The sequence below is a fragment of the Heloderma suspectum genome, chromosome 11, assembly GCF_057233095.1.
Source record: "Heloderma suspectum isolate Gila_16-S chromosome 11, 16-S_ref, whole genome shotgun sequence".
Classification (NCBI taxonomy): Eukaryota; Metazoa; Chordata; class Lepidosauria; order Squamata; family Helodermatidae; genus Heloderma; species Heloderma suspectum.
In genome coordinates, this window is record NC_139468.1 from 4,745,544 (window position 1) to 4,760,244 (window position 14,701).

The 14,701-nt window shown below is 40.4% G+C and overlaps 1 protein-coding gene across 6 annotated transcripts in view; it reads left to right on the plus strand.

The window, feature by feature from the left end:
• RORA (RAR related orphan receptor A) overlaps positions 1–11,924 on the plus strand; it is a 511,382-nt gene extending 499,458 nt beyond the window's left edge. For all 6 annotated transcript variants that reach the window (XM_084816677.1, XM_084816678.1, XM_084816680.1 and 3 more), the window contains 5 exons: positions 3,057–3,189; positions 3,798–3,905; positions 5,522–5,632; positions 7,353–7,465; positions 11,056–11,924. In XM_084816677.1, coding sequence (XP_084672803.1) covers positions 3,057–3,189; positions 3,798–3,905; positions 5,522–5,632; positions 7,353–7,465; positions 11,056–11,220 — 630 coding nt within the window. In that variant the 3' untranslated portion in view covers positions 11,221–11,924. The remainder of the gene's footprint in view (positions 1–3,056; positions 3,190–3,797; positions 3,906–5,521; positions 5,633–7,352; positions 7,466–11,055) is intronic.
• The last annotated feature ends 2,777 nt before the right edge of the window (positions 11,925–14,701 follow it).

The window sequence follows — 14,701 nt, forward strand, 5'->3', positions numbered from 1 at the left end:
GAGAGGGAATGGGTGTGTTGGGGGCAAGCCAGTGATTGGGGAGGAGAGAAGCCATAGATCTCCTGGATCCTCTCTGCCCTCATCCACCAGCAAGAGCACATTGGACATGCTCAGAGGCCCATCTAATGAAAATGCTTCCAAGGAAGACATAGTTGCTCCCAACCTCCTGGCAAGAGCCCAGCAAGGTACAGGATAGACAGAAGCCTCTGGTCTTGGAGGCCTCCATTATTTGGACATCTAACCCACAGGATTGCTGTCTTAGGGTATTTTCCAAAGAAGGTTCATGTCACTGGGATTTGTTGCCTGCCTGGCAATGAATAGTATCGGTTTAATTATAGTACTGATTTGCTACCCTCCAGGAAACTGCATCAGCCTTAGATATTTATACCTCACCAGGTTGGCTATGAAACAGGGCTGAGGAGGGTTACTTTAATCACTAAATGGAGTGCTCAGGGGACAGAGTGAAACTACCCCCCGCCCCGTCTTACCTTGCTGCTTGAAGATTTTTTTCCCCCCAGCTGGTTCATTTCCAGTATCTGAGCCAGGCTGGGGTTGGGAATTAAAGCAGCAGAGGTCAGGGAGTTAAGGCGGGGTTTGCTCCTGTCTGCCGCAGGCTCCACATAGTAATACCTGCCCAGAGAGCTTCGGCTGTTGGGCAGTATAAAAATGTAATTAATAAATAATAAAAGCAGAGTCTCCCTTCTCCTGCTTTATAGCTGTCACGATTCCCTTAGCCCCCACTTCAGTGCCCAAACATACGCAGACAAGAGGCTTCAGTCTACAGCTTTTAATCCATTACTTCACAGGGTTATACAGATGCAAAGTCTCAGAGAAACTCTCCAACCACAAGGAATGCCTTTAGGGGATCCAAATGGAATTTACAAGAGTTGCTGCCGGTTGAAGAGAGAGGCGGTCTTGCTGGCCTAACTTAAAGCGGGGAGGTCCCTCTCTTCTCGTGAAGCCTCTAAGTGCAGCTTCTCACGCAAGGCCAATCGGGTAGACCATCTAAGTTCTGCCCCTGCCTTCTCTCTCTTTGCTCTGCGCCTGTGCCTGGCAACAGGTCAACCTCCTGTTCGCTGCCTCTCACAGGGCGGGGGGTGAGGAGGGACCCTCATCCTCAGCCAGCTGGACGCTTGTAACCTGAGAAGCTGGCCCAGTCATGTCTGGACTACCCTGGGAAAACACCTCCCCCATATCTGGTGGTTCTCCTTCAGAATCTGAACTGCACAGAATCCCTGTGCTCAGAAACACCCCTGACAATAGCCAAGCTGGCAAGTGCCGGGGTTTTATTCTTTTATCTTGCTGTTCACTGCTCCAAAATCTTTGATGTGGAGTGGTATATAAATATTCTAAGTAAGTAAGTAAGTAAAGAAAGAGAAAGAAAGAAAGAAAGAAAGAAAGAAAGAAAGAGCATGTTTAGCAAACATACCACGCCTGATTTCCCCCTTAGCCATTACTTCCTGCGTTAATGATTCAGTTATTTATATCTGCACTCACAGGTTTTGCAGCACGGGTTTCAAAAGTCTCTGTAATATGGCAGGGGAAGTACTGAGAGATTTGGGAGTATTATTCTGCTCTGTGTCTTTGTAAGATAGTGTTGGGTCCAGCTGTAAACTGCCACTTCATTAGCATGCCAGTTAAGTTCTGTATAAATGACATCTGCTTCTATCTAAAATTCAGACACTACTGAGGTCTGTTTCTGATTTTGACTGGTTTTGACTATTTGGATAAATAATGCAGAGTCACAAGATCTCACTTGTCAGTACCAGCGAAAGCAAAAATCTGTTGTACCTCAAAGTGGGAGGGGCACAAAATAAGTTTTTTTTGTTTCTTCAAAATCTTCTATATTCCTACAATAAATATCATGCCAGGTATCTCCAAAGCACATTCCTGAACATTATTTTTATATCAACAGGAGATATTTTATTGGTGAAAAACATTACCAGATAGTATCAGTAGAATATTTTATCACAAAATACTAAACATACACCAGACACACTAATTATTGATGAGTTGTAATAAATATAAAATGTATTCTGTTTTTAGGATTCCCTGTATAACTTGGTATGATTTAAATAATAAGTTGAGCAGCTTGCGAGTCTGGGTTTTGCTGCTGTATTTTACCATCTGTAGAATTATCACACAGAATTCTCATTGAAGTGAAGTAGTGTTCTACCCAGGCATCTGAGCGTCGCATTTTACTATTAAAATGTCATTTCTTGCTTGCATATTTTGTTCAGAGTAGAACTAATCATTGTTATTTTATTTCTCTGATCAGCAGCTAGACGGCCATCTGGTATGTGGTTTTCTGGAAACTGACCTTGGAGCTCGCCCTCCGAGGTTGGTTCCCGGAAAACTGACCTTCCCCCTTCCACGCTGCCCTGCATGCAGTGCGAAACAGCCCTGTGCTCTGCACTTGGAAGAGGAGCGCAGAGCGGCCAAATCGGGGCATTCCAGGACGGGGAAGGCAGAAATGCCAGTACAACACATCCTATGTGTCGTCCAGCAGCCTCCTCCCCCGCTCCTTCTTCCTGCGGCTAGACAAACGAAATCGGCTGTCTAGCTGCAAATGCAGGGCAGGAGAAGTGCAGAGGTAACAATCCCCTTCGTGCTTCTCCTGCCCTGCATTGGATAGGTGGTCGCCTCCAAGTTCGGAGACGGCCGCCTGTCCCCATAGGATTGCGCCCTAAGATCATAAGAAAAGCCATGCTGGATCAGACCAAGGGTCCATCTAGTCCAGCATTCTGTTCATGTGCTATATTGTATTTCTAAAAAAAACCCAAAACTGATAGTAACTTTGTGGATATCCTCTTGCATTCTTACATATTTGTGACCATTGCCATACCAAGTAAACACAAATTAAAATGCAACATGGAACAAAGCTGTAAGCTCTCCCTCAATGGTGCAATGCATTGGCTAAACATGTATTCCATTGTCCACACCACCTGCCCATCAGTTGTACAGGTGAATGGATAAAGATCTTATTTTGCTTTTTAAATCTTCCTTTAAGGTTTAGTAAGCCTGGAATAGCAACCTGTCCTTTTTCTCTTTAACAGCAGAGGGAGGTGATGTGGCAGTTATGTGCGGTGAAAATAACAGAAGCAATACAGTATGTTGTGGAGTTTGCCAAACGCATTGATGGCTTCATGGAACTGTGTCAAAATGATCAAATTGTGCTTTTAAAAGCAGGTACATAAGTTGGTGAGATTTCCTTGTTAACCAGTTTTGGTTGCATCCAGGGTTGTGCACCATGCATATGAAGTTTAGTGCCTGTTTCAACTGCAGATGGTTCCTCAAATTTCATTCTCTGGAAACCTAATCACCTGCTCTTTGACTAAGTGCATTGAGCTAATTTATTTTGATGAATGGATTTATATATTGCTATAATTATGAATGCTAGTTTGCTGCTGAAAACAGAATATTTTGTGTAGAAATGTCAAGACTGGGCCCTTTAAAATAAATGCCAGGTTAACTGGTATACATAGGTATTTGATACTGGAGGTAATATATAGTCATCATGACTTGTAGCCATTGATAGCCTTCTCCTCCATGAATTTGTCTAATCCCCTTTTAAAGCTGTCCAAGTTGGCAGCCATCACTAGGTCATGAGGTAACAAATAGTGAAGTCATATCTCCGCCCCAAGTCTTTCTTGGTGAGCTAGAAACATTTTTAAAGGGATATGAAATCTATTAATTATCTAAGAAAGAGATTTAAAAAAGTTGTTGTATGAACTTGTATGAACACATTACTTTGTTTCTTATTCTCAGTTGTAAAATCTTTTCTTGTTTGCATTTAGGGTCTTTAGAGGTTGTATTTATCAGAATGTGCCGTGCCTTTGACTCCCAGAACAACACAGTGTACTTTGATGGCAAATATGCTAGCCCCGATGTATTCAAGTCATTAGGTAAGGAAATGAAGTACTTAATTAGAAAACATACTTTTAAAAATAACTTTTCACTTAAAATTAATTGCTTGCAATAAATAGATTGAGTGCAAATCACTTAATGGGTTATTCATAAAATACACTGGGCTAACTCTTTGATTTCAATAAGTTACACCCTTCATGTATGTTAATAATGTAATTTCAGACCTTTCAAAAGATCAAAACTAGGGCTAACCCCAGACCTATTTTATCCTTCTTGTATGAGACTTGGTAATTATTATTCAGTAACACTTTGGTGTTCAAGCTGGGATGTTCAGTATGTGTCCTAGAAAATATGCTGTCCAAAATTCAGTGTCCACACTACAGAATAATAACTTCAGAAATGTTTCCTATGTCCTTATCAGACAAAAAGGTATGCCGTCCCAAAACACAACTACTAGTAATTTTACACTGTTTTCAAAAATACATGCAGTATCCTTAAGAGAAAATCATAATCTGAGTTGCAGCCCAGGGGTCCCTATAGTACCCTGTTCTGAAATCCTCACATGCCTATGGCTTCCATGTCAGACACCAGCCCTACCTTCATATTTAAAAGATTCCAAAAGAGAAACTCTATTATTTTTGTATAATAGTCATATCTAGTCATATCTCAGTTTTGTGCGAATGCTGGGAGGCATTCAGGAATTTATATAATGAGTTTAAATATACCTGGAGGTAACAGCAAGTGGATATTGACAGAACAGCAGTGAAGAATTGTCTGGATTTATTAACTAATCAACACTGAGATTCACTGACACTTGGATATGCTTAAAAGCGTAGAACATCGAGAAGAAAGCTGAAGGCATTAGCTTTTAGTGCAATAGGATAGGTTTATAAAGGAGGTTTATAAAAATAATGAATACCAGAAATTCCAGATTGGCTTGGTGTACCAAGATTTCAGAGCAGGAAGTTGGGCTGCACAAATCATAAATTGAAACTGATCCTGTTTGTGACAAGAGTTCTGGGAGTGATTGTGGAGAATGGAGGAGGCCATTAGAAGCCCTTCTGTGAATTCTAAGACATACAAAGTAAGCAGAGTAGAATCTAGGTCACAGTCTTATACAAATTATGCAAACTTTTGAGATAAAGAAGCCACCATGAGAAGATGGCTAATTGGGATATTTTAGTCAACTTGAAAACGTAAGCCCTATTCAGACCGACCTTAAACTGCGTATATGCTCTGCAGGCAGAGGAGCAACGGGATCACATCCACCCAGGGTCCAGTTAACCTGTATGCATTCGGCATAATATACATGCGTGGTGTGTGTGCAGAGGATGCACTGTGCATAGGTCTGACAACCCGAGCCCCTTACTTCCCAATTTCCCACGCTGTCCGATGCATGTAGGTGACGTAAGCCTGAGGGTAGGCTTGATTCTGCTACCGCACTGCACATTAATTACATATGCGTAAGATAGGTAGGAATTAGGGCTATATAGAATCCAGCCCCATAAATGGGAGCTGGGCAAGATAAAACAAACATTGCAGTCTAACATGAAGGGGAGAGCTTTAGCCATTTATTCTCCATCTGTTTCATCTGAAAATATTGTTCCATCTTTTTGAAAGAGACTCCGTGTGATTCTTGTTTACTTTTTGGCAGGTTGTGAAGATTTCATTAGTTTTGTTTTTGAATTTGGAAAGAGTTTATGTTCTATGCACCTTACTGAAGATGAGATCGCATTATTTTCAGCTTTTGTTTTATTGTCTGCAGGTAAGGTATACAACACTGAAAGGCTTGCTCTATCCCTATGTGAAAGAGTTTAATTTAATTTTATGCTTTTCTCTAGTAATTACTTGATGATATTCCACAAGTATGAAATGTCATTTGCATATTGTCAACCCCAAATGCTGCTCTTCTTTCTCTTCAAAGCCAATACTTGATATCTGTTGGAAGGACTAGAATGGAGAGATAAATGGCTCCGTTTGATAGTCAGTCAGGTCTGTTACTGAAAACCTTACATCCACTGATTTAATATAATTCCAGTGATAGTGAAAATGACTTCTGTGTTACAAGGAAGTGACAACAGAGGATGCACAAGTAGGTCAGGCATGCTTTTTGTGCTGAAGTGAGCCTTGTGAATCAGCAGTTCCCACATTCCCCAGCCAAGAAAAAAGACATTCCCAAACATTTGGAAAAATGTATTTGTGAAGGAGAGCTAGTGTGGTGTATTAGCTAGAGTGTTGGCCTGGGAGTTGGGAGATCCAAGTTCCCCCACTTGGCCATGGAAGCTCACTGGGTGCCTTTGGGCCAGTCACAGACTATTAGCCCAACCTACCTCACAGGGTTGTTGTGGTGAAGATAAAATGGAGAGGAGGAGGATTATGTACACTGCCTTGGGTTCATTAAGGAGGGGAAAAGGCAGGATAGAAGTGAAATAAATACATAAAATAAAAGGAGGAAGGAATGATTACTCACTATAACAGAGGGTAACTTTTTAAGAATGCCTAGCAGTAAATGGCACAACTTTGGGGTTTACTGTGCTAAAAAAAAAAAGTGCTTAAGGTGGAATGTGCAACTAGCAGTGTTAGAACAGTATCACAACATGCCCTTAGGGGCTGATTCACATGTGCACGAAGTCACTTGACAATGCACAGCCAAATATCTAAAATGTCTCCACTGAAAAGTCCTTTGAAATGCTTGAGATGATAGCAGGTGATGTGAAATAGGCCAAGTTGTTTGATCTGTGGTGGCTGTTTCAGATGCAAGCCATTGCTTGCTTTTGCAGTCACTGCCTGATGAACATGCATGTGTGAACTCATCCGAAGCAATGTGGACATGCCCCTGCAAGTGTTTAACATTAGAGTACAGAAACACAAATGACTATGTCACCCAGTTCTGTTAATTCATAGGTTCAGCGTGTTAGGCTATCTAAATAGGAATTTCTTTAAAATCAATCCCAAGTTAAAGACATATGTAACAATAACAGCTATTTATGTTTAACACTGCACATGAGGGCAGCCAAAAGCTTTAAAGCCTGATTTTTATGTTACTTTTTGATATCCTCATTATTTGATTTAACCTTATTGGAGGAAACCACTGTAAACAAGAATATGTTCTAATATGATAGAATCTCCTTGTGGTTTTGTACAAATGGACCTCAATTACTTTGAAATAAATAAGAAATCTGCATGCATATTTGCATAGGGACTGCAAATGATGACCCTCTCAGATATTGTTTAATATTGCACCATTTTATGTAGTCACGCATTAACAAAGAAAGCCAGAAAGCCTCCCTGAGGCTTTCCAGAAGAACTGCAATGCATTTTGAATGATAGATTTAGTCATGTTGTATATTTTGATATGTAAGACTTTCAGCCTAAGTAATAAAATCACCCTGAACTGTGATGAACACTCCAAATGCGACAAGGAGATTAGATACATATTCTAAACTGAAAGAACAACACAGATGTTTTATTTTTTTTCATTTTAGACCGATCATGGCTTCAGGAAAAGGTAAAAATAGAAAAGCTCCAACAGAAGATTCAGTTAGCACTTCAGCATGTATTGCAGAAGAACCACCGGGAAGACGGAATCTTAACAAAGGTAACTGCTATAGAGTCTGCCATTATCTGTTGAATATTAAACTTCCCTTAAGTAGACTTAGCAGCATAAAATTTAAAGAGTTAGCAACTTAGTTCATGGCAGATTTTGTGACACTGGTTTAAATTCTGATCTAGCAAATCTGAGTCATTTTCTAATAAGATTGAAATAATGGGTTGAGCAAGCAATGAGATACTGAATTTTTTGACGACTGGAAAATTAGTCACACTCCTTCAGAAAAAAAAAAAAATATATGGCAGGACATACTCTGGATGTAATTTTCTCTGTCTGGCAGGAGGATGGTGATCTGAAGGCAAGCGATTTTTTATCATGAAATTTTATTTTGAAACAAGATTAACAAAATAAAGGCAACAAAAAGAAGAACATGCATAATAATAAATCACAATCACTAAAGAAACAAAGGAATTCATTAATTATCAATCTAAGTAGGAGCTCAGTTTCTAGTGAAAGTAAGAATGCATGTTCTACAACATATGAAAGGAGCGTGTGTAGGTGTCTGCCATTTTGTGTGCTTGTGCATAGTAATCAGAAAAAAATAGGCAACTGTATTTTGTTGGAACTTTATGAAAAGTTTGAAGTGCCTCAGCATAGGAAATGAATGGAAACCATGGTGTCATAATATCATTCTTCACATTAGGATTCCTTGCTCACTGCACTTGCTGAGTAACTTTATACGTACTCATAGTCTCCCAACCTTTATTAATCCAATGCTCTTTAGTTGGTTGCTTTGGAGACTTCCAGTTACAAGCTATACTTAACTTTGCAGCTGTATACAATTGCTGGAGAAGGTCTTTATGCAGGAATCCAGGATCTTTAGGTTCAAAAAGATAGAGCAGCAGCATTTTAGGAAATACCAATGGTCTAACATGAAGAAACTCCTGACAGTAATCAGCAACCATGTTCCAAGATTGTAAATGTAACGTCTTCCTCTTGTTATGGTCAGGCCATTTCCTGTTGAGGCTTAGACTTTCGGCATCTCTTCTCTTCTGCAAAGGTGTGGGTGTGTGAGGGGGCTATTAAAATGCTTTGTCCCCAGAGACAAATGAATTTTCCTGTTAGTATGGCTGGTGCTTCAGTCGAAGCCCTGGTCATTCTGTGGAATATGGAGATATCCCTGGTGGTTGACAAAGATGGTGCCTAAGAACCCTCTCCCTCTGTGCAGAGCCCCATACAGCTTCTTGGTATACACCTGAGCTGTGTTCAATGGCTCGAACATGGATGGAGGCAAACACATGTTGAGTCCAGTAGAACATAGGTTTGAACTCATTATTGAGCCTATTGGCTGATGATGAGGGTAGCAAAAAAGGAATTCTCTTCCACCTCCTTTACATCTCCACAGTGTCGTCCAGCTGAAACTTTTCCAGGTAGCGAGGTGTCAGGAGCGCCCTAGCGGCGTCTTTCAGTACACTCCAATAGCCAACTCAAGACACAGATGAAAGGATTCTTTTCAAGGCTTTAATCCTTTTACAACTTAATGACTGTTTCAGATGCTAATCACGCTCTGGGTAGGCAGTTGGTCCCCATTTGAAGGAGAATCACTTGAAGACCCTGAACTTATGGGCTAGGGAGAGATCCTCCCTCTTTCCCTTGGGTCCACGGGACGCGGCCGTTGTTTGCGCACCAAACAGATGCTACACCTCCTTTCTGCACCCTCCATTGCTCGTTGCTCTCTGCGTCAAGCGTTTAGCAAGCCACCCTCCCGCACTTTCTCACTGCCAGGGTCACTATCTCAGGAATGCTGGCAGGAGGAATCTCTGCCAGCTGCTGTGCCTGTGAGGGATGAGCTGGCTCCTCTCCCACGGATTGCTGATCCTCCTCAGAATCAGAACTGCTCTGGGGTTCTATTGGCTCAGTTTCCACACTGACACGAGGGACCTGTTGCAGTCTTGCCCAGAAAGAGCCTTGATGGCATGTTGTGGCAACTTTGTGAGACACTCTGAAGACAAAGTCACTCATATCCATCACGATTTAGACTCTACAATTACTGTAATTCCATTAGTGGACATCTCTAGAGCAGTGTGTTGTCTAGTTTTGTTGCATGAATTTCAGTTGTTAAGGCTTGAGGATGCAGTCTACTTGTATGCTCAACCCTTGGCCCTTGTGGCTTACTACATCTAATAGGGAGATGTCCAGCTTGGTTTAGCGAGTTGTAAACTCCTCTTTGAGAGAGGGGGTGGTACTGGCCTTTTTTGAAGAGGCAGTAATGGGGCTGCTCTTGAAGAAGCCTAACCTGGACGCAGAAGATGAAAGCAACTCAACTGTAGGCACTCTTGGATTAAAGTGATTTTCTAGATCCATTTCAATCCAGCTTTAAGTCTAATTTTGGAACAGAAACTTTGCTGGGAAAGGGTCAGGGGGGAAACAGCCTATTGGTTCTCATGGACTTCTCATTGGCTTACAACATTGAGTAATATCCTTCTGGATAGACCATCTGGGTTAGGGTTGATGTTCTGAACCAGTGTTTGGGCAGGTTAATGCACTGGTCCAATGAACTGAAATTAAATCCTGACAAATAAATGGTAAATAAATTTATTCCAAATAAAGTACTGAATCAGTGCCAAAGGATTAATTTGAGCCAAGGCTACCTAAATTCATCTTGCGAACCTATTTGCTATGCAAATGGAACAAATGAATAGGAGGAGAGTGTTTTTGAGGGTGTGCACAATGCATTTCTTTCCTCTCTAAATACTACCACCAGCCCCTATATATGTGGGATTAGGACAAAAAGCTTTCAGAGATGAAGTATGGTATCCAAACAAGCATAAACCCCAGTCCATCGCCTTTTAGAAATAAAGCACAGGCTATGCTGCAAGACTGATGCTTAGATTCTGGAAATGTTAGGGAAGACTATCTTAATACATGTTAAAACTATATAACCTGTATTCAGTGTTACAAGGAATTTAGCTTTCTTTAAGCTATATATGCTTTGACATTGATGCCAATGGAAAGCTTAACATGGATGATTTGACTGTGCCTAATTTTGTTGTACAGGCTCCCAAACTCACCCATAACAAACAGCTGTACTGAGAACTTTTGGGTGACAGAATTTCATTATAGGCAAAGGACCAGTGGCAGCTGGTGACTTCAGTTCTGGAGGGGTGGTGATTCCATTCTGGGTTTTAGTTTCAACCTGCCAAAGCTCTAAAGGTGCTATCTGGGGTGCTGAACCGTATCCCAAAATGGGTTTGGCGCCTTGGATAGCACCTTTAGAGCTTTGGCTGGTTGAAGCAAAAATCCAGAATGGAATTAATGGCCCTCTGGAACTGGAGTCACCAGCTGCCCCTGCAAAGGACCTCTCCTTATCTGCTTCCTTGGCTTTAAGAGTGCTTCCAGACAGACAGTTCCTAGAGCTACTGATCAAGACATATTGTGCAGCTATTCCATAACAGGGTTTTTATGAAAAGAAAACGGACAAAAGAAGCAATGGGAGAACATGGGAGGGTTCCAAGTAGAAGACATTTGTTGTTGTTCAGTCCTTAAGTCGTGTCCTGTAAAATTCCATGAATGAGGCAGCATGCTTAAATACACAATTACACTCGTAAATCTAATTCATGTTGTTTGTTTTTCCACAGCTAATATGCAAAGTGTCTACTTTGAGAGCACTGTGTGGGCGACATACAGAAAAGCTTATGGCATTTAGAGCAATATACCCAGACATTGTGCGACTTCATTTTCCTCCGTTGTACAAGGAGTTATTCACTTCAGAATTTGAGCCAGCAATGCAAATGGATGGGTAAATGTATCACCTAAGCACTTCTAGAATGTCTGAAGTACAAACATTGAAACAGAAAAGGAAAAAAAAAGATAAAAGAAACCAAGACACTTTATATGGCCCTGCGTAGTCCCAGGGAACCAACACACTGCACATCTTCTGGCGAACGGGGTCAGGCAAAAAGGATGGGAAAAACGAAACAAGAGTTGGACTTGTTTTTCTCATGCATATGATTTCCACGATGCCTACCGATACGAACCCTTTTTCTGTCTTGACTTCTCAGCCTTTGACCTCTGTTTACACAGAATGAGGGTACTAAAAATCAGGAGGTTTCCTTTTCCTTGTAACTCACTGCCCACAGACTTTCACAGAACGATGTTTTGTTAGTAAGAACAGAATCTCCAGCTAGAAACCAGCGACTGGTGTGCATTGCAGAGGCTTTAGCATCAGTTTTGCACAACTTGCTCATTGTTTCATGAAGGACGATTTCTTTTCACCCTACCGTTGATTGCCAGTAGGCGGAATGGCATGGAAAGGGTCCATAGCAATAGCAACAATAGCATTATAATCTATTACAGGGTAAATGGGCATGAAGACTATATATAGCAAAAGAGATATTGTTTATATATTGTTTTAATTAATATAAAATGTAGTTACTGGTATAGCTTTTATTGTTGAATTGATAAGGCACTTTCATTTTGCACCTTTTTCTTTTAAATTATATGCTAGCGTGTTCATTGTCGTGCTGCATGTGCACCAGAAATTCAAGTTTAACTGAGGGAGGTTTGGAAGGGTTAGGGACTCTGCAAGGTGTTTATGCTGCTGTTTTCCACATTTACCTTTAGAGAGAGGCTGGTCATATCATGAAATACCTTCAGTGATTCGTGTAACAGGACAGGGAGGGAGCGGGAAAGACAAGTTTCTCAACTGTTCATTTAGCTCATGTTTTAAGAAGACAGTTTTATTGTATTAAAGAAAATCCCTGTTCTTAAACCCGTTTGCTGACATAGGGATAAAGAAATCAGTATTTAATCACTTAACAAAATGAGTTGATTTTTAGTAGCACCTTTAAAATCAGCCCACTTACTAAAGTGAGTAAATATGGATTCAGACAACCAAATTTAGACACCTTTGTTTTGGAAATATTGGTCCTAATACTTTTGTTTACATTGTGCGTGTGTGTGTGTGTGTGTACGCCGTTAGTCATATATTGAGAAGACCTATAGGTACAATACAATCAGGAAGTTCTTTTGTAGAGTCCCCACTAAAATGAATGGGCGCTACACAAAACATAGCTGTTTCCTGACGGATTGTGTCTATAGACTTAAATCCAGTACTCAGTTAGGATTGCTTAAATCTCTTTAGTGTTTAGGCTTCATAACTGTTGGCTGGATTGCTGCACTGCTGTTTGTTTTGTATAGTGAAGAGTGAGTTTACGTGTGGCTCCTTACTCCATAAACTAAACAATGCAATTTTAACAGCTTCCCACACCATTTGAAATCAAAGCAACCTCAACTGGAACTGTGCCTACAGAAAATTCTTACCATTCATTTTCAGAAGAATGCTGCAGTTTTAGCCACATATTCCTAGAATCATACACCAGATGCTATCCAACATAATCAGTTATGTGAATAATGGATGATATAAAAGTCCAAAATTCTATTCAGATGAGGAATCTGACCCTAAAAAATAAGTTTTGACATGGCTCCAAGTTGTGCTTAATTTTCCCTTTCAACATTCCATTCTTTCCCCACCTCCCAAGGAATAAGGCAGCTTCACTTCATGTTAGACTGGCAATATTATTGCCGCTAAGACAGCACACCATGTGGTCTGGGACCATTTTAACCATGCCAGGTAACCCCTCATTTCACTGGGATAGTTAAAATGGACCCAAATCATATGGATGCCATTTCCCACAATGGTTTTACACAGAAAGATGCCCATGCAGTTTGCCTTCTTGGTGGCAAATAGACTTCCAACATGGCTTTAAATTATGCTATAAATAAGTAACCTAGCACAATACATACACATGATATTGAATGTTCAAAATGGTAATGGCTGTACTGGGCGAATTGTAGTGTTGTTTCAAGCGTAACGTTTTTAGTATAACTGGATCACACATCTTTTGATAAATCATTCTCCTTTGGTACAGAAGAGGAGCGGGGGGGAACAAGGATGTACATTCATATTTATGGAGCTCTGGAGTCCTACTGGGTTTTTAAAAAAATGTTTTTAAGGTTTTATGTTACACTGGGAAAGGAGCTTTCCCCCTAATCATTTGTGGTTTCCCTCAAAATGTAGCAATTCCATATGAACCTAAACATGTCTGAACCATAGTTCCGATGTAATTCATTCTTAGGGATTGTTCTTACACTACCTGGAATACCTGAGATTGCTCACTAAGGTTGCAATCCTATACAGCCTTATTTTGGAGTAAGTCCCATTGAGCTCAGTGGAGCTTACTTCTGAGCAGACATGCATGGGATTGTGGTATTAGTCTTGGTTTATTCACCCTTATTTAAACGAGGAAATCTCAGGATGTTTTAATTAAATCTGTTGCTGACTCCCTTACGCTTGGAACATTGTGTGTTTGCAATAAATCCTGAATCCTACTCAACACTGCAAGCTACAGAGAGTAGCCTTAATCTGTTTTATTTGTTGACAAGTGAAGAACCCCTAATTATTCCAAAGCTCGCTTTCAACTCTGACTCTAGCTACCTCTTTGATTATGGAAATGCATCAAAGACTAAAGTGATTAAAAAGTTCATCTCAGGATAACTAGTAATGTAAGGAAGTTTTTCAAGCTACGCCTGTTATTCAAGTGACTTTTTAAAAAGTGGATTTTATAACATAGCAACCTTCAGAATCCAAATAATTTAAATTTAAAACATACATATGGATGGTATCGAGTTTCTCCTTGTCTCAAGTCCTAAGAGTTTACTTCAAAAGGCAAACTATCAAGCTGTCTAGACATGGCTTTATTGGGTTTATTAAATACAGTTCAGAACAAATACTTTTCAGCATTGATTGCATATTATAATTATTATAGGGCTTTTTTGGTTTTACAATACATAATCTCTGGGAAGGTAAGAACATCTTCTTTACTAGTTGGTGTGTGCTTTCATTCTACCGTATATTGGAAATTCACATGTTTAAGGTAATATGGAATTGCTGTGAAGTAAGGTGCATGAGGCTTTATGCCCTAAGATCAGTCTTGAGTTCCATAGTCTTCATTTAGTGCTGTATTAAGAGCTGGAAATTCTCCTAAACTTTGAGGGCTCCTACATGTCCAGTGCTAACTGTATGGAAAAGAAAGTACTAGTTAAGCCTTCCCCTGGAGTCCTTTAGAACTATAGATAGTTCAGTGAGGCAATATTTTGTCTCTGTTATCCCCCTACTGTTCTAGGATAGAGTTTGCCAGTATTCAGTGAAGTTAAGGGAAATCCCAGTTAGTTCTGAAAGGATCTAGTGAGCAAACAAAAGTGAACATTATGCAGTTTGAACTG